Source organism: Daphnia magna, linkage group LG4 (assembly GCF_020631705.1).
Source record: "Daphnia magna isolate NIES linkage group LG4, ASM2063170v1.1, whole genome shotgun sequence".
NCBI lineage: Eukaryota > Metazoa > Arthropoda > Branchiopoda > Diplostraca > Daphniidae > Daphnia > Daphnia magna.
The window spans coordinates 5,090,563-5,111,522 of NC_059185.1; the positions used below are offsets into that span (position 1 = coordinate 5,090,563).

General features: G+C 38.8%; 1 protein-coding gene and 3 pseudogenes across 1 annotated transcript; 2 read left to right on the plus strand and 2 right to left on the minus strand.

The window, feature by feature from the left end:
• Nucleotides 1-2,357: 2,357 nt before the first annotated feature.
• LOC123471591 lies at nt 2,358-2,817 on the minus strand (annotated as a pseudogene).
• On the minus strand, nt 2,818-4,941 carry LOC123471084 (annotated as a pseudogene).
• A 12,075-nt stretch (nt 4,942-17,016) lies between these two features.
• On the plus strand, nt 17,017-17,649 carry LOC123471086. The gene has a single exon (XM_045171990.1). It carries the CDS (start codon nt 17,017-17,019, stop codon nt 17,647-17,649), a length of 633 nt encoding a protein of 210 aa, XP_045027925.1.
• A 692-nt stretch (nt 17,650-18,341) lies between these two features.
• LOC123471089 lies at nt 18,342-20,414 on the plus strand (annotated as a pseudogene).
• Nucleotides 20,415-20,960: the final 546 nt, after the last annotated feature.

Here is a 20,960-nt window from a genome sequence, read left to right on the forward strand (position 1 = left end):
CTCAATAGTTGTCATTTTGTTAGATGCTGTAATATTCCGTCCAGACCTAGCCTGGAACCCTACATCTCTACGACACCAAATCGTTCGCTCCGTGTGGTGGCTGTTAATGGAACAGATAAAACCATATTTCTACCTCGCCTTACAGTGTTAGGAACATTTCGTATTTCCAGACGTTCAAGAAAGCCTGTTGAAACAATGGCTTCAATTAGCGTAACTACAGATCCAATCAACACAGCAGCCGTTGAGTCGGCTCTTCCAGACATAGATGAAGAAAACAAAGAGAAATTGCGTAGATTAATAATAAATATTTATAACAGTTTTGCTTTTAAAACAAGTGAGTTAGGCCATACTACTTTAGTAACATGTCATTGACACACAAGGACAAGGTCCTATTCGTCAAAGGGCATATCGCACGTCTCCAAAACAAAAAGAGATAGCTAAAAATATCATCGAGGAACTGATGCAAAATAAAATAATTCGTTATTCAATGTCCCCATGGGCAGCCCCGAAAGTATTAGTAAGTAAGAAAACAGGGGATGTCCGTTTCTGTGTAGATTTAGAAAATTAAATGCAATTACAAAAAAAGATTCTTTTCCTTTACCTCGTATTGACGACGTTTTTGATTTACTGGTGACAGAAGTATTTTTCCACATTAGATCTTGCCTCCGGATAATGGCAAATTGATCTAGAGAGGGAATCCAAAGAAAAAACAACCTTCATATTCAATGACAATTTGTACGAATGGAATCGTTTGGCGTTTGGTTTAACCAACGTCCCGGGAAAGTTTCAAATACTAATGAATTCCGTTTTACGAAGAGTTATTGGAAAGATTTTTCTCGTTTATCTTAACGACATAATAATTTTTTCAAGAACAATTGAAGAGCATTTTGCCAATTTGAAGACTGTGTTTTTCCTCTTAGAAAAAGCGCACCTAAAAATGAAATTTTCAAAATGGGAATTTTTAGCGCAATCTGTTTCCTATCTTGGACATGTAATCACGGCTGAAGGAATAAAACCAGACCCTGCTAAAATTGAAACAATTGTGAATTACAAAAGACATGGTTTAGTCAAAGAATTACAATCTTTTCTGGGACTAGCCAGTTACTACAGGCGATTTGTAAAAAATTTCTCTACCGTCGCCCACTCCTTGTTATCACATCCTATCTTGATATACCCGGATTTTTCGAAAGAATTTCTGATTTACACGGACGCAAGTAACTATGGCTTAGAAGCCATCCTCTCTCAGATGAAAGACGGAAAGGACCAACCCAGCCTATGCAAGCAGACATCTCAATAAAGGGGAAATTAAGTATTCGATAGTAAAAAAAGAGGCCGCAGCAGTATTGTTCGGGATAAAATGTTTCCGACATTACTTACAAGATCAACCTTTTGTTATTGTAAGCGATCACAGGCCTCTTCAATTGCAGACTTTTAATGACGAAACAGTGTGACTAGGTAGATGGGAGATTTTGTTATCTAATTTGAAGTTCAGTGTTCAGTACCGACCAGGTCGAGTAGGGGAGACCGGACCTACTTGGGACACCGGGCCATGTTGGACAGTGAAATAATAAATAGTATAAATCACTGTAATGCGCTGAATTTAATGTATGTTATCCTAATATGTATTATCTTGATGGTCAGTTAGTTTTATAAACGTCCGTGTATTTATTTTGGAGTTATTAACGAAATAAAAAAAAAAACACGGAAAAAAGTTGGAAATTTTTTTACCGCTTTATTTCTCACTGTGTCGTAATCAGATAAGATATAATTATTTTGTGTATACCATGTTGTAGCTGCGTCATTCTCATAAAATAAGTAGTAAAAAAAAATTTGCGTCCCATAGTTTATCCGCAATTGATTTTTTAGTGGAGGGTGGAGGTCTGAGGTCACTCTGGACAATTTTCGTGGGTAATATTGGACAAGAAAGGGGAGGAGCTTGGGCTGAGCTTGGGTGGGGCAGAATAAAAGCGCCAATTTAATATGTAAACGCCAGATCCTGAACAAATACTGATTATACTTTATTTATACGATGTATGATTATAACTGTTTTCCAATAAAACTAGTAATGCAGAACGAATAAAACAAAGAGGTAACTTTCGTGAAAAACCTTGTTTATTTCACTTCTGGAATAAATGTTATACACAAATAACAATAAACAGAAACGAACTGACAATTTCTTTGTAAGACATTTTGTAATATTTGACGCGGTTTCCCGTTATACAAACACACATGACTAATCAAGATCACGACGGTTTCTATGTTAACATTTTGGCAAAAGCATTTATTAAGGGACAAAAAAAATTGGCTTCACGCGCAATTTATGTCCCAAATATGACTGACTTTTAAATGATAGGGTACTACAAGTCAGTTCGGTTAACTTGTATTGTCACTCGGCCAGTTTTACTAACTCGTTGACTTAAAGATGGGTGGTGCTTCCAAATAATCATCATCCTCTGAAATGTCTTCATCTGAAATCTTCTGCGTAGCCACTCATTTCTTTTTAGGTAGCAATTCACAACTTACTTTCTTCTTTTCATTCTCCAAGCCTTCCTTTATATTTTTCTTTTCACTAACTTTCCTTTTCTTTTCTTCCATCTTCTTGTGTTCCTGTTCGATGAGATCTTTTTCGGGAGTGTCTGTGAGAATTCTTGTTCTCCCAAGTCGTCGATTAGATCTTGGGCGTGGACCCATTGGGGTATTCTGGGGTACTTGAGGTAGTGGTTGTAATTCCCTTGGCAGAACTACTGGAGTATTCGTCACCATTGACTGAGATGCTGGAATCCCCGAATAAATTGGCAGAACTGCTGGGGTAACCATATCAATTGGTAGAGCTGCTGTCACCGCATTAATTGGAAGAACCGCATTAGTCCCCGCATCAACAGGTATAACTTCTGTCCCGGAATCAATTGGCAAAGCTATTGCTGATACGGGAACTGGTGTACTGGATACAGCGTCATCGGTTGGAGCCGAAATGTGAAACCAGATAGCACGTTGGAGATCATGAAGACAAAATAAATGGTATGTGTCATATTACCTGGACGGTTAGTGACCAACGAAGGAGCATAGCGAGCATCAGGAATGGCGAATCTACTAAATGGGCAAAATGCCCTTTGTCACGAAACCTTTTATTATTTTGTCCGGCGTGAATGTGTGTTGGTACGGTTGTCTGGACAAGGCAGCAATTTCCTTGATTGAATTCCTGCCACCAGGATTTTGAAAAAGCCAATCACTTTGGCACTCACCAAGTGCCTTCTTAAATGGGTCAAACACCGTGGCTGCAGCGCATGAGAACAATGAGGGGGTAGTGTTAAGAGAACGATTCCATTATTCTTTGCGAAGTTCACAGCTTGAAAGTCCAGATGGCTGCTATGGTTGTCCATGATTAGCAACACCGGCCGTGTCTAGCATGACTTCACGAAGGTGTGAAAATGTACGAGGGATGCGTGAAAATTATGGCCAGTCATCCATCCAGATTCATGTGCTAATCCCAGGCAGCCAAGTGGCCCTTCTTCAAACATAGTTGGAAAAACTTTTTTTCTAGGGAACACAAATACAGGGGGAACAGAGCATCCGGTAGCATTTATGAACGCAAGCAATGTTACATTCACACCCCGTTCTTCTGAAACTGTCTGCTGCACCTTTGCATATAAATACAAGTTTAGTATATGTGAGACGTAATAAGACAACTTTTGAACTTACTTGTTTCGTTCCTTTTACAGCAATCACTTTTGGAGGTTCGTTAACTGTGGTGTCATTATTTTCGTCACAATTCCATATTTCATTAGGCTTGAAATGATGTTTTGCCATGAGTGCGCACAAATTATCGAAAAACTGCATGACGACAGGTTTATTACAACCTGCAACCCTCGCTTGGCTTGTGGCTTCTGGTTTTCGAATAGAAAGTGATTTGTTTCGTTTTAAAAAATTGGATAACCAATCTTTAGACGCCCTTTCATGTTTCTTCTAATTATCCGGAATGCTGATCTGGTTTGCAACTGCGAATGAATATGCAATGCCCCGTGTGTCTTTTACACTTAAGCTGTGGCTTATGAGGGAATATTCCTTCAAGTATTCCGATAATTCCGTCTCAAGTGCTGCAGGAATGATTTGAGTTGCGTGTTGTGGTCGTTTGATATTTACAGGAGATAGCAAACCACACGAGTGCTGGGTTTTGAGTAAGATCCAATTGTTGACTTGGCCAAGCCATATCTTTCAGCTGCTTTTCTTATTGAGGATCTTCCTGACAACACTTCACAGATTGCAATTTTTAGTTTCTCCTCTTGATGTTCATCTTTTACAGTTTTGCGAATATAATTGCGAGGCATCTGCAAAATATATTATTGAACATTAGTCTACTATTTGTAAATGTATAAATAAGCTATCATTACTGTATCGTTGAATGACTAAACAATTTATGCATCTGTCACTAGACTCAGCTCGCTGTGGGTATCTCAATCTGGCAGGGAAAATCTTGTTCTGCGATGAACCTAACATATTAAACATGATGTAACTTTAGTCATTACTAATTGTAATGTCTAAATAATCTTTCATTACTGTATCGTTGAACGACTATACAATTTATATATGAAACAAGACTTGAATCATAATGCTGTGGGTATATCTATCTGCCCGGGCCAATATTTATCGTTGATGAATCTAACACACCAAAAAGAAGTTGATAACTGCTGCTAAATAATGAATTTTAATATCACTTGCCTTCTTATTGGGTTAATGACGAACACAATCACTACCAACAGGCAGGCAGCATGAATCAAAAGCAGGTAGCACTGGGAAAACAAAAAATTTCGCTGTTTCACTGTTAAAAAATCTGCCGGTGTACGTGTCAAACAGCCAGAAAATACAATTACCGGTATTTTCGTCAAAAGTAACAAAGAAATCTTCACGAACACTCAAATTGTCGGCATGCTCTACGGCAGCCATGATTCAAATGAAAAACACAAGGGGCGTTTACAACAGGAATAATCGATTATTAAATATCGATTCCATTCAAGCTACGCCCTCCCTTATCTTATTCCCATTAAATGTTTAAACTGAGTTTCCCCATAATTAAATGTGTTTAATTTAGTAGATATTTTCATCAATCTTCATATCTAGGTACAGTTTGAAAAGCTACGCATTTCTAAATTTTTTTAGAATTTTTACTTTATTTCTTCACCAATTTAAGACAACGTCCAAAGTGGTACAGCCTTGTGTCCAATTTTACCCCACACAGTGAAAAACCTCCCCCTAAATTCCAAACCTTAAAAATATCACCAATTGTCACTTTAAAAATATAATAAAAAATCAGGAGGTTTGAATAAGGAAAAGTTTTTATTTAAAATTTACAAAAATCATTTTGGGGTACAAATACGGGAGATATTAAACGTGAAACACAACGGTCACAAGAGGGTCCGGTCTCCCCTACACGAGAATGCTGATTTTCTTTCAAGAATACCGATGAATCTAATACCTGTCATTCCTGCAGACAACAACGTAATGTGTCAAGAACAGCAGAAAGACTCTCTGTTCAAGGCGATCGTTACGTTTTTGGAACAAAATAAACCTTGGAAAAAAGAAAATTGCCCGATGCCTTCTTGTGTAAGTGAAATAGATTATTTCTTTGTTGAAATTAAATGGTCTTTTATGTGAACACTACGAACCTACGTCAGTGAAAAGAAGAAACTTTGAACAGTGTCAAGTGGTTGTTCCGCTTTCTCTTAGAAAGCAACTTTTACAAGAATACCATGACTTCCCATTGTCAGGACGTATGGCAACTAGGCGAACATTCTTTCGTCTAAGGGATAAATACTAAATACTATTGGCCTACCATGTTACGGGATGTTAGAGAATATTGCACTTCTTGTGAACCTTGTGCACTGGGACGTCGAGTGCACCGTGCGAAAGCCTATCTCAAACCGTTAGACCCGCTACAAGACCTTTTGAAGTATTGGGCTTAGATTTTCTGGGTCCAATCAAACTTCATTCATTTCAAGGAAACAATTATATATTAGAAATCAAGGATTACTTTTCTAAATGGATAGAAGTCCTTCCTCTCCCAACTGTACCGCCCTCAGTACTAGTAAAGCCTTAGTAGAACGAATAATTTTACATCATGGTCCCCCGAAAGCAATAATTACCGATCGAGGCAGTAATTTTAGTTCTGAATTATTTTCTGCGCTTTGTAAAGCTTTAAAAATTAAACGCATGAAAACAACTTTGTATCACCCTCAGACTAATGGATAAACTGAGAGATTCAACAAAACGGTTGGTGAAATGATGAGGAAATATTTGGAGAATGGATTCGAGCGGTGGGAGGATACTTTAGGCCCCGTTGTTTTCGCTTATAATAATTCTGTCCACTCGTCACCACTTGAGACTCCATATTTTCTAAATCATGGTCGTGATCCAGTCATGCCGATCGATCAATTCCTCCGTCCTCTTCCCCCAGTAATAGTTATTCCCTCAGACTATAAAAGTCAAATTATGAGACGCTTGCACGAAGCCTTTCAGCTTGTCAAAATCAATCTTTCTCAAGCTCGTGAACAAAAAAAAGCCCAGTATGATAAACGCGTAAAAGAGCAAAAATTTAACATAGGAGATATATTTTTACTAGATATGCGAACGCCCTTGGCGGGAATTAGTAAAAAAACTCATTCCACGTTTTATAGGCCTTTTTCGAATTTTGAAAGTAAGCAACAATAGTACTGTAGGAATACAACAAGACGTAGGAAAACAAACTCAGCTTGTACATGTGAATCGAATGAAACCCCTATTTGAGTCAATGATCTGGAAAGACGAACCAGGTGTCGACTTTTTAGATGTAAGAATTGAGAAACAGGCCGAAAAATTCGTTCAAGAAACGGCAGATCAATTCGAAACTTCCCCTCCACCTCTAGAAACAAACCTTCAATGTGAGTTAGAACAAATTCCTTGTGAAAAAAAAACTCCGGCAGTATCCTAATATCCCTAACTTTTAGTTAGAAACTTATAATTAGCATAGAAATATTCGTCTTAATTAGACGAATTTAACCATACATAGTTTATGGGGGGTACAAATGATGTCTTGAGGTAGTAGTGCGTGCAGTGTGCGACGCGTACTTTCCGTGTTCAAATCCAGGTAGATCCACATATAGACTTCGAGAAATTTTAAATGTTTGTGTAAAATTTCCCCTACGCCTCAGGGGAAAAAAGGTAAAATTGGCTTGGGGTAAGCGGGTATTTCCCCGCCAGACGCGTGGGGAAGCTACGGTAAATGAATATTTTCAAAGTGGATTTACTACCTCAAGACATCATTTGCACCCCCATAAACTATGTATGGTTAAACTCGTCTAATTTAGACAAATCTTTCTATGGTAATTACAAGTTTCTATCTAAAAGTTAGGGGTATTAGGATACTGCCACACAAAGTAACGTAAGGAGTGGCTAAAATGCGAAAGCGAAACGCTTTTCTACTAAAGTTCGGACTTCAGATTTGGAACTCAATGCGGAATTGCGGATGCGGAATGGACCCTAAGAACTTATTTTTACATTAACTTTTTGTTCAACTTTGGAGTGACGTTGTGTCTCTTTGTGACTTTACGGCAGACGGTTTAACCAGGTGTACATTTCGGGCGCCAACTTAAATATGAGATTGAACTGAAAAACTTCGAGATTGAACTCAGCTATCCCTGGACACCCATTTTATCGCCAAATTTGATTAAAAGTTGAATTTAAAAGGTTGAACAAAAGTGTCACAAAAATGCGCCGTAACAGTTTCAATTCAACCTTCTGCAACAGACTACGAAGTAAAGACCGCTATCATCGCCATAAGGCGGCACGTAAACTTTAGACCCCTTCGACATAAGACCCCAGAGGGGTCGACCGTAGACCCCTACGTTACGACGCAAGACCCCCAACATTAAAAAAAATTATTTTTATTTGTTAATTAAAAATAACGCAAAACCCCTAGCCCCCGACACAAGCTCCCAATGTCTTTTTTTTATTGAATGTAACCCTGACTTAAGACCCCGTGCCTTAAAATGTCTTCATATATTACCGACTTTAAGTCCCTGTCCCCCGACACAATGTCCCTGTGTTTGTCGCCATTAAATATTATCCTGACTCAAGACCCCATTTTCCAAAATTTGCCAACAATTCCTAACTTTAAACCCCAGACACAAGTCCCCGTAATTTTTGTAAACGAATTATTTTTCCGACCCAAGACCCCTTGCTTAATCATGTTATACTTATAGTAACATCGACTTGAAGTCCCCGATTGAAAACCCAAAAATTGAAATAGGAAAAAAACAAAAACATTTGAAAGGCAACCACCTTCTCACATTGAATTCAGGAGAGCCTGACTCAACTGATGAATTTTAGAGTACCACCACCTCGTCTAAGAGTACCACAGCGGTAACTCAACTGGGCAGAAGAATTAACCGGCGCAGAAGATATCGTGAAACAGGTACCACTATGTACATAACTCTATCGGGTGGACTAAGAAACTCAAAACAATTTCATCAAAGAGGTAAGTATAAAAATATACATTAATGGCTTTTATATCTGATTTTTACACTTATTCAAAAAGGTGGCGGTGATGTGGACGCTCACTCACAATAATGTCCTGCGTTTCATCGGCATCCTTTAAAAATATAAACGTCTTAATCTATTGACTGAATTTATCCCTGAGAAATTTACCTTGGTAAAGATGGAAGGCTATGCCGTGGTTATGGGCCCCAAACTGTTTATTGTTTCCCAGGGGTTCCAGCCGGGTTTTGATTGGCTGTGAATTGGGTAGAATTATCGTGTGTAAACAAGGGAGTTGTTCGTTTTCATTTAATTTTTATCTGATTCGCCGTGTTCAACTTCGTGCCAATGGGTTGTTTCTAAATATGTAGGTTTGTTTGTTAATTTTATATATTTTTTTTGTTTGATTGAAATTCAAATTTTGGTCGTGAAAGTCGGGTTCTGATTGGTTGGTGGCAGATTGGTGGATTTAGGGACCCTCTTGTGCCGCGGGTTTTCGTTTTTTGGGTGAAATTTTATTACAGTTGGATTCTCCATGTAAAACTGTGTGGAATAGGGTAATTTTTGTGATGAAAGGTTGGTTTGTTAATTTTTAATTTGTGTTTGTTTAGAAACTACGAGGGCGGCTGTCGTCTGTCATTTGTTTTTGATGTTCAGCCCACGCAGCCCCACATAAATCTCGAAGGCCGACACCCAGTGGCGTTTTTGCTGGTGGAACGCTAAAGGGATTATTCCATGATTCAAATGTGCCATTGCCATGGGAACAACGAGTCTCATTCTCCAAAGATATAGCTGCTGGAATGGCTTACCTCCATTAGAAAAGCATCATGCATCGTGATCTAAATTCCAATAATTGTCTTGTGAAAGGAGATTGTTCGGTAATGGTGGCTGACTTCGGCTTGGCCAGGATTATGCGAGCCGATAGTCCGTCACGGACCATAGTGCCACGTTTATAACGCAAATTAACCCAACGGCCGTGGGTTGATAAGATGTCGTAATAACACGAGGCCTTCACCGTCCGAACGACGACAGAAGAAATACAAAAGGAACAAAAGATATACGGTAGTAGGCAGTCCTTATTGGATGGCGCCTAAAATGTTAACGGGCAAGAAAGGGTCATTCCACGCAAAAACATCCAGAGCTCGTTGCGACCAGCTCACGGATTTTGATAATTTTTGGTGGGTTGGTTCTTTATAGTTAGAAAATAAGGTATGCCAAAGGATTTTACCCAAATAATTTTTCGTTCGGATGATATTTGGGTTCAAAGTTTCGATTTTTTCAAAAAAGTCGAAAATTGGGTATTGAGCGCAATAATTTTTAAAGCCGGTTTAAACTAAAGACCCAATTTTTTTTATGATTAGAATATAAAAAGGGTATAGAAAACTTAATTTTAAGACCATTGCGACCTTTATCAGAAGTTATTATCCCCCCAATGTCATCAGTTTAAAAAAATGAGTTTTTGACAACTTTCATAAGCTTTTGAGGGACTTAAAATCGTTGTAGGTGTATGTTTTTTCGACCAAGTATATTTCATGGGAAAGACATTTGACTGTTAAAAAATAAATAGTTTATCTTCTATGCAAAAAAAGATATTAATCTTTAAATTTAGGAAAAACCCCAATTTTGACGAAAATTGGTCTTTTTCAAAAAATTATATCTCGAAACTATAATTTTTGTTTTATATGAAACTTATAGATACTATTGCTCGTTATGTCTTCTAAAACACATCAAAAAATTAGAAAGGTATTGTTTTTTGTTCTCAAGATATTTTTATTTTAGTCGGTGACATTTGAAAGTGATAGAAAATTGATATTCAGGTGGAGATTAGTGACACATACAATTCGAATTCTTTAGAAATCAAACTGTTTTCATCGAATGTTATTCCTAAGCTTCTTCCGGATCGTGTTCGTGGTTTAGGAGGGTTAATTTTTACAAGAACATCAGAGGTTTAAATGAATACATCGTTCGTTTTGGGGGCCAAGTATAATTAAGACAGGGACCATTTTCACTGAACAATTTGACATTCACTCCGTTATAGTCGACATCAAGGATCTTTCCAATCCTCCACTGACTCATGAACACAACAGCAACATAATCGTCTACAAACAAATCACTGATGGAGACAAACTTTCTATCCGGTAAACTAGGCAAAACAATAAAAGTTCCTTTTGGAAAACCACTATCTTGGACAGAAGTACGAGAGGCTTGTAAAACACCCTTTGAAATTTGTTCGTAAAAATGATATTTTTGTGTTCCGGTTATGGCAAGTTTAACCTAAGAGTTTAACCTATTGGAAAACCTTTCTGCGTCGGCCGCAATGATATATTTAGTTACGCATACAAATTCAATCCCAGGTATATTATCCACTGCCCAGTTGTAAAGATCTAAGGGGGTTAAAATCAATGAAAGTTGAAGGGAAGCTCGTCGAGCTAATCGCTTGACAGTCCCACCGACCCCATCACATGCATTTTTCCCATGACAAGTAGCCCAAAAGTGCAAACGGCAGGGACACCATGGTCAGATTCGAATAGGGAAAGAATGGCAAAATTGAATCGATTTTTGTAATGTGCCGGTCCACCGTCGCTAAAGAAGAATACCTTTTTTAAATTGGGAATTACAGTTTTGATTTTAGGTAAAATTCCCCAAATGAACGAATGAACAGCTACTGCGTCGTGTTTAAGAGAATCAGATATGATACTAAAACTTTTTGAGATCAATTCCTCATTTTCTTTGTAATAAATGACGATTGGATGTACTGTCGCTTGGTTGTTTGTCCAATGTGCACCCTGCACTTTATCCTGGCTTTCGAAAGTATAGTTTTCAGCAAAATCTAGCGTGACAAGGCAATCTGAGTTTCCCAACTGTTCTTTTAACGACTTGTAATGAGCTGCTTGGACTTTAGATAGAAAATGATGAGTTCGAAGCTTAAGAAGGAGAGATACTAGTTTCAAAACAAAATCCTCCACTGATTGCTGAACTTTAATCAAGGTAGTACGATCAACAGTTGTCCATTCGCTATACGTTACTGATTCATAATCATCTAGCTTTTCAAAAAGAAATTCTTTCAAAACATCGGAACTAGGACAACGGGAGCATTCTCCAAACATACAAGATTCGTTATCAAGGGAACAAACGAGAAGTTCAAGAAGTGACTTATAATCAACACCAATATCAGCCCCAGCTAACATAACCTTAGGGTTTTGGTGCTTGATACAGACGCACACATTATGAGAACCAGAGGAATCAGCCGTAACACACCATTTGGGACGCAGAAAACAAAATTTTGATAGCCCGATTTTGACATTAGGATTATCTTGTTGGAATAAGTAATGAGCTTCCTTCAGGTTTAACAGAATTAATCGTTTACTTACGGGCACTTTCTTTCCTTCCAAATTAACCATCATATAGTCTTTCATCCCAGGGCACTATCTGCTAATATCCTCGTCTAAGTAGAATTGTGTTACGACGTCGATTGTAGTTTGTAGAAGGCGATTTCCAGCTGGTTTCGATGTAATTGGAGGCAAAATTCCTTTTTCTTCCTTTAACTTTCTGGCGGCTCGAACAACATGTTCTGAAACTTCAAATTCGGTTGCAACTCTTTCTCGAGACCATGAGTCAGGTGTCAATGTCAATAACTGGATTCTTTCAGAAAATTTCGATGAAACATTCACCTTTTCTTTCAACGCGTCCATCAAGATACTTAAATCTGCAGCTTGCGATGTCAACTCAACAAGGGAATGATTTACTGGTACGTATGGTACTTGAATAGCCGTAGATAAATCGTCAACCACTGCAGCAGCAATTGAATCAGCTTTTCTTTTGACCACTTCTATATGCTGTAGAGAATTTAGTTTGTTGAAAGTTGTGGCCTTGACTGGAGAAACTTCGAGAACGGAACAAACGTTCTGAACTCGTGTAAGAGTTGAGTCTAGAACACTGGAGAGATAAACGAATTCTTCGACACTCGAAATTTTGCTCGGATATGTACTTTGGCTACTCCAATTCTCTTCTTGATTGGCAATATCATTTTGCATTTTATCTGAGCACTGATAACACAACAGCAGACCAGGGAATAGCCGCGGGTTGATTTTCAAGATCAAAGAATCATGTGCAGTAATTGTGTACGTTCCTCCTACTATTAATTTTTGTGGATTGAGAACTAATTTAGTAACTATTCTTCTATAACAATTAATTAAATTTAAAATTTACCAAAATGGCCTGAAGAATGAATCTAAAATAGGTTAGTGCACAGTGAGCTATCTGAAGATGATTCAGTCTGCGCTTTCACTTTTAACATGCAAGAAATACAGAGCTTTGTACCGGGAACCAATTTTAACATATGAGCTACCTGTTAGGATTGTGCTACAGAGATAACGTTTGTTCCTATGTATCAATTCAACAGACACCAAATTAATCTTAGAAACGTAAAAAATTACTTGATCAAAATACCTCTAAATTGAGATTTGTGTTCTTTAAAAGGGTCGACACATTTATCATTTTTCCCATTAAAAAACAGGTCGTTGCTGAGATAATAATGTTCGTGGTGAAAACAGATAGTGGATTCCATATCTAACTGCTCAACACAGAGCCCAGTTCTTAACAACAAAGTATACACTTCATCAGCCGTCAATTCATTCACAATAACTTTTTCTCCTTTCTTAGAAGTTAGCCACAACAATTCACATTCACTTTCTTTTCCAAAAATCATCCCATTGGTACACTTAATAGTCATTCTTATTTAAAAATAAACACTTTCTACCTTGAATATTGAAACTAATACTGACAGAAGAAATCTAAATGTCAACATTAGTTGTTGCCAGATATTTAGAATACAAAGTCGAAATAAAATCACTTTCAAATGTCACCGACTAAAATAAAAATATCTTGAGAACAAAAAATAATACCTTTCTAATTTTTTTATATGTTTTAGAAGACATAATGAGCAATAGTATCTATAAGTTTCATATAAAACAAAAATTACAAATTCGAGATATAATTTTTTGAAAAAGACCAAATTTCGTCAAAATTGGGATTTTTCCTAACTTTAAAGATAATATCTATATATACTATATATACAAAAAAGTATAGATGATAAACTATTTATTTTTTAACAGTCAAATGTGTTTACCATGAAATATACTTGGTGGAAAATTCATACACCTAAAATGATTTTAAGACCCTCAAAAAGCTTATGAAAGTTGTCAAAAACCCATTTTTTTAAACTGATGAAGTTGGCGGGATAATAACTTCTGATAAAGGTCGCAATGGTCTTAAAATTAAGTTTTCTATACCCTTTTTATATTCTAATCATAAAAAAAATTTATTCTTTAGTTTAAATCGGTTTTAAAAATTATTGCGCTCAATTGCAGAGTTGAAAAGAGCACGCACTGAGCTAGAGCGGAATGCGAGCGCGCTCGCGTTTTTCAGTGAGCGGCGAGCGGGAGCCACTCGATTTTAAAAATTGCGAGCTAGAGCGAGAGCGGAAGCCTCGGGAGCGGAAATAGCTCTTTCGGTGGCGGTATTTGCACTAAGTGAAAAATTGTAAATCCAAATGAAACAAATTAATTACGACGTAGAAGTCTAGTACATACCTCTAAGACTAAGTCTCTTACATTATAGAAACGCAAAGACGTCAAGTGCAAGTAAGGCATGGCTGACGCTGAAATCACGCTTTCAGGCTCTGAATCTGAATGTGAATCAAGTCAATCAACCCACGCAAATTCTTCGTAAGTTAATAATTATACAGTAACTCTCATGTCTCATCGTGAATTAATTTCATCTATTTATTGAATAAATTGATATTTCTATTTCCTTTATTCTCATGTGATGTGACGATGTCACTCATGTCAGTATGAATGACAAGAATGGAGAAGAGAATTCATCCTCTAGTGTTCAAAAATAAAAAAACTGGAATGAAACAAGAATTAAGTTGCCGTCGAAGTACTTTCAATTCATGGGCGATAAAAAAGATGGAAAAGGATTCTTTGTCAAATGCTTGCTTTGTCACGAGTCAAAGACAAAGTATAATAGGCAAGGAAATGTTGAGCTTCTGAGTATAACGAACAATTCAGGATACAATGCCAAGAGGCACATAAAAGTAAGTAAAGTTGTTATTTTTATTCGGTTTAATTTTGAAAACACTCTCACTTTTCTTTATTTCAAACTTTCAGTCAAAACATCCTACACAGGTTACAGATTTCAACACTGCTTGGAACAACTTAAAAGAAGATAATAAAGAAAAAAACTCATCTAGTTCTGTCCCTTCCACTAAAAAGGTGAGAAAGCCAAATCAGTCATCGATCAGACATCACTTAGCAGGTGCATGGAAATACAAGCAGATAAGAACACAATAGGATCTAGATAAAGCTATCTTGGTGAGTTCCTTTTTTAACTAGTCTTGTCGATCTCATTTCATCTCATCTCATACTTCTCTTTTGATACTTCTCCATCCATCCAACACAATTATAAACGTTCAGAAAGTTCACTTTTATAGAACCACCTTATTGCTGACCTCCTTCCTTTCAGTGAAGTCGATAAAGAAGCATTCAAGGAACTCATTGGTGGACTGTCTGGGCCACTTGTAATCAAGAGTCGTCCCTTCATGGTGGAACTGTTAAAGAAGACCTACAACAAGAGTAAAGCAGATCTCATTTTGGAACTTGAAAAAGCTGACTATGTCAGCACAACTGCGGACTGCTGGACTTCACGGCGACGAAGCTTTCTGGGAAGGACTGTCCATTGGATGGGACAAGACCTTGATCGTCGCAGTGCGTGTTTGGGTGTTAGGCGAATTTTCGGTTCCCACACATACAATGTGATTGGAAAAGAAATTTCAGACATCCATACAGAATTCAAGATTTCTTCCAAAGTGAATTGCACTATCAATGATAATGGCTCGAATTTCTTAAAAGCTTTCAACATGTTCCAACGACCTTCGTCAGCAGAAAAAAGCCAGATTCTGACGAAGATATTGATGAAGATGACGAAGAAGATATTGTCTTTATTGAAATAGGAGATATTCTGAATTGTGGACTGGACTTACTAGAGCAAGAGGATCTTTGTGACGATGAAGATCACTTTTATCTACCTCGTCATATGAGATGCAGCTGTCATTCCCTGAATTTGATGGCCACTATTGATGTGAAAAATATTGACAATCCACGGTTTCAAAAACTAAAGAGTAGTGTGAATGCAAAGGTTACTGCAATATGGAATAAGCAGAGCCGCAGTTCCTTAGCATCCGACTTTATCAAAGCTACTGTTGGGAAAATATCTCGTTCCCAACATCCGACAACACGAGCTGGAAGACGGAAGCGACTTCCATCACGTTTTATTGCATATGATTTGGGTGGCCCTCGCTAGGAGGCGGGAACCGGAGCCCCGCCCCTCGGCCTACCGGCCGGAAAATGTACAGGGCAAGGGGCAGTTAGTTACTGAATATACCTCACACCGTCAAGACAGCAGCCAGTGCTCCCGTGTGTTCTTTATTTCATCGTCACATTTTTCTCTTTACTAAGGTAAGTTCAGTCACGGGCTGAACTAAATCTTACATGGTCCTTCGAACCGGAGACAAAATCTTACATGGTCCTTCGAACTAGTTAAGTAATTTAAATTTACTAAGAAATTTCGCTGTCAGTGGCCTGTGGGGAGACGTAACTCACCCCTAAATTTATTTTTCTTTTCTTCTTCGGTGAACACCACGTGTTAACCGCAGGGCAAATTTTTCCCTTTTTCATTTTTTGCTACTTACGTCGTATTAACTGCGACAGTAGACGCGTAAATAATTGTCTTGTAAAAAAAAAAAAAAATTCTTTTCTCTTTTTTTCCACCACGTGGTCAGTGGCGGCCATTACGGTGGGCTCAACCTAGCTCAAGCTAGGAATCTTTTGGAGAAACCTCCACGAAGGTTACCTCCCTGTAAATTCTTTTTTTTGTTTGTTTGCTCAAACATTTTTATTCTTCTTTCTTTTTCTCGTTTGCTATTTCCTTTGTCTTCTCTATTTCGAGCCAAAGAGTTTGAGTTTTACTTTTTTTTGCCTCTCACTCACGTGGTCGGTGGCGGCCATATTGGATTGAATTTCTTTACTCTTCTCTTTCAAAAAAAATTTTTTTTCTTCTTCTTTATTTTGTTGGAGGTTCCTCCATTAATTTCCCTTCTTCTCGTTTGTCCTCCGCCATAGCGGAGCACCTCGGGTCTCCAAACAAGCCTAAAAAATTAGGGACTCAGAAAAGATAAAAAGGGCGCAGAGGCGTAAGGCGGGTTTGGAAAGGCCGTGGACAGGGCCCACACTTCCGAGAAGATTCCACAACACCCCGGAAGTTCGGCGCCAAGTTGCAGCCTACAACCACCACGTGGAAGCAACCGCTGCAGCTAATCCAGATACCCGAACGACAACAACCTCGCCCCTGGAGTCTCTTTTCCCAATTATTGTGTGGCACATGCCACTCGTGGAATTGAACTTCCTCCTCGCATTTCGAAGATTTTCCGCCAGGAGGGATAGTGTCTCCATCATGTATTCGGACAATGCCCAAACATTTAGATGCGTCTCGAAACATTTGAAAGTCTTAAGATCCGACCCAGCGATCCACGACCTTCTGGCAATGCGGAAAACCGAATGGATTTTCTCGGCCAGCCGAGCCCCATGGTGGACAGGGTTCTGGGAGCGCATGGTGCGGACGATGAAGGATTTGTTTAGGCGCTCCAATGGTCGTGCATGTCTGGAATACGACGAGCTAGAGGTTAGTCTCATTGAAACCGAGAGCTTGGTGAATGCACGGCCACTCACCTACGTGATGAATGGGAGCGACGACCCGCTCCCCATCACCCCGAACCAGTTTCTCAACAATAGGCGTTGGAACTGCACTCCGCCGGAGCCAGCCGAAAACCTCATGGCTCCCAACGCAACCAATTTGAAACTGCTGGAAATGGATCGTCAACGTAGGGAGTATGTCAGCGATATCTGCAAACGATTTGTGACGGACTACTTTCTCCAAATCGACAAGTTCCACTGTAAAGGAGGACCCGGCCGCAAGATCCGGGTAGAAGAGGTTGTCATCCTTCACGATGACAACACCAAGCGCCTTATGTGGACGATAGGAGTAGTGAAGGAGCTAATCACTAGCAGAGACGGGTTGATCCGTTAGGTTATGGTCAAGACGCCGAACGGGAACCTTATCAACCGTGCCATTCAATCGTTACACCCCTTAGAGCTACGTGAGGATCAGCCGGACGACGTCGAAATTCCACCTACGCCAGAGCTGGAATTGGAATCAGACGAAGCAACTCCACCCGTGGCTTCCGCAGATCCAGTCGAGCAGGGAGAGCCGTGGACCACGGGCTCTGGTGGGGAGTGTGTTGGGAATATATCTCGTTCCCAACATCCGACAACACGAGCTGGAAGACGGACGCGACTTCCATCACGTTTTATTGCATATGATTTGGGTGGCCCTCGCTAGGAGGCCACCATGTTACAATTTATTTTGTGTAGCCCCGCCCCTCGGTCTACCGGCCGGATAATGTACAGGGCAAGGGGCAGTTAGTTACTGAATTTTCCTCACACCGTCAGGACAGCAGCCAGTGCTCCTGTGTGTTCTTTATTTCATCGTCCCATTTTTCTCTTTACTAAGGTAAGATCAGTCACGGGCTGAACTAAATCTTACAGCTACATTGGGTGAACTTATCGTGATACACAACGCCACAAGGTAAGAAATGTTTATTTACATTTCATTGAAATAATCGATTGATTGATGGCATATCGATTTTCTTTTCCAGGTGGAATTCTCATTATGATGCTTTGGTAAAAGTTGAAAGCTTTTTAACCAAAAACAGAGATAACCTTGCTATAACTTTTGAACACTTCAAACGGAAGAAACTCACTAGTGTGGAAGAGGAATTTTTGAGGGACTAAATAAAGATCATGAAGCCACTTACTCAAGCTCTTGACATCTTTCAAAATGAGGAAAATATGTCAGTTGGATGTGTTCTTCCCGTCCTCTCGTTATGGAAGGAAAAGATCATTGAGTTCAAAGAAGACAGAAACATCATACACTGCGCCCCACTTGTGACCAGTCTGTTAAATGGCCTAGAGAAAAGGTTTCGATCATTCCAAGAAAACAACAGTTTCCGTCTTGCATCTAAATAAAGTGACCCGCACTTTAAATTCTCGTGGGTTACCGAGGAACAGAAAACTGAAGACATAAAACTCCTTAAACAAGAAGTTAACAGACGCATCAGCAATTTCTAAGCTTATCTTCAATTATTTGATAGTTTACATTTTTTTCGAAAGACCATATCATTTTAATATTTCAGGGCAAATGAAAGCATCGAGGATGACGACGCAACCACAGCACATTTAAGTGGAACTTCTTCATCACCTAGGAAGAGGTCTCGGTTCTTGGTTGGATTGCAAAGGAAATCTTCAATAGAACTAAACGAAGTCGATCGCTATGTCAATGACGGCTACGGTGTTCTTGAGGATCTCAATCGCTACCCAACAATCAAGCAAATATTCATGCACAAATCAATAATTAAAAACTAGAAAGTAACATAAAAAACTAATAAAAATTACAAATTCATTTATTTGATACAGAGAGTACAATAGTGCTTTGCCGTCTTCTGCAGCGTGTGAACGTCTCTTCAGTACTGCAGGGCTGATTTTTGTACCAAAGCGTACAAATTTATCAGATGCTAATTTTAATAGATTGGTTTTTCTGAAACAAAACGGAAAATCTTAGAGAAACTGGAAGACTAGTCCTTCTAAAACCAATTAGGGCAACCATTTCTGTTTTAAACTTCTAACTTTTTAAGCCATTAAGGCATTAAGTAAGAATAAATAAGGATGCAATCCTTAAAACAATTAAGCCTTTTTTGTTGAAACAAGAAATGTAATATATTTTATTAAAATACACGTGTTTTCAAGAAAAAAAATTTTAAGAGCGGAAAAAGAGCTATTTTCGAGCGCGCTCAGCTCTTTTTTTTAAACCACGAGCTAAGAACGCGAGCTGCTCGTTTTGAGGGTAGGAGCGTATAGCTCTGCGCGCGCTCCATTTTCAGTGAGCTACTTTCAACTCTGCTCAATTCCCAATTTTCAACTTTTTTGAAAAAATCGAAACTTTGGACCCCTTTATCAATAATATTTGGATAAAATCCTTTGGCATGCCTTATTTTCTAACTATAAAGAACCCACCCACCAAAAATTATGAAAATCCGTGAGATGTCGCAACGAGCTCTGGATGTTTTGGCGTGGAATGACCCGAAATACGATGAAAAAAGTGGACGTTTTTAGTTTTGGCATTGTTCTTTGCAAGGTACGTGGCAGAGCTTTTTAAAGTAGAAAAGTTAAAGTAAATATCTTTGAGTTGAGGTAGATCCGGATTATTTTTCGCGATCAGGTGACTTTGTTCTCAATCAGACTGGATTTCGTGAAAAATTTTGCTTCAATTGTCCGGAACCATTGTATCGAATCGCATTCGTATGGTGCGATCTCAATCAAGACAAGCGGCCACCCTGCGAAGTCATTGAGGTCTGGCTTGAAATTTTAGCACTCCATATAGCCGAAGGTGCGGCCATTCCACAGGTTCTTCTCATCGATATTTTTACCTACACTGGTACATATTTTCTTGCAAATTTTTGGCGTGGGAATGAAAATTTTTTTTTTTTTCCGTAGGTCGAAGTTCCAGTTTGTCTGAATCGACGACACTGACGGAAGCCATCTCGCCCGAGATACATACAGTACAAACCCTAAGATGACATAGATCTCAATAAAGCCCGTAACCACCTAAAACAAACATCAAATAGCAGAAACAATGGTAACATTTAAAATTTTTATCCGTGTTGTTAACACGATCAGTTGGGAGCGGCAGATTGTTTTAAAGTGTCTCCTAGCGGAAATGTTAAACGTTTTTCCTGATTATCTTATGACAAGCTTGGGTTGTTTCTGAGGGGGAGAGCTAGTCCCCAATGGTGTTGGTATCGAAGGGGTCGACTTCTTTTTTTGCCGCTTTTCTCACAATTGGATGACTCATCCTGGACGAAAGTCCGTACGTCACATTTAATAAGAGTTTTTGCAGAGCCCAGTTCAGATCATATTTCGATTCGAAAGATACAGATCATCCAGCGATCCTCTGTTTTGTTGAATCTTCTAGTTTTGATCAGTAAAAGTTATATTACTATTTCGATCCCTATCTTTCGTGCAATATGGATATTACACTTCAGAGAGTACCTGGCAAACACGCTGGCAGCTTCGTCTTCGTGACGGAGGACAACTATATTTTCCATCTGTACCAAGAAAGGTCACAAGCTACTTTCTCACTCAACGTAAATTTTTAAGTAACAATTTCGTTTTATTTGTTATCCAGAGCTTTGCGATGTCGCAAACACAAGCATTATGCGTGCCTGGCTCGCCTGACCATGTCCGGTGAACGATTTTTTATGAAAGGTCATCATAGTTATGCTA

What these genes read in the sequence shown, in the direction of transcription:
- LOC123471086 (XM_045171990.1), top strand. Translation starts at nt 17,017, where the DNA reads ATGTATTCGGACAATGCCCAAACATTTAGATGCGTCTCGAAACATTTG.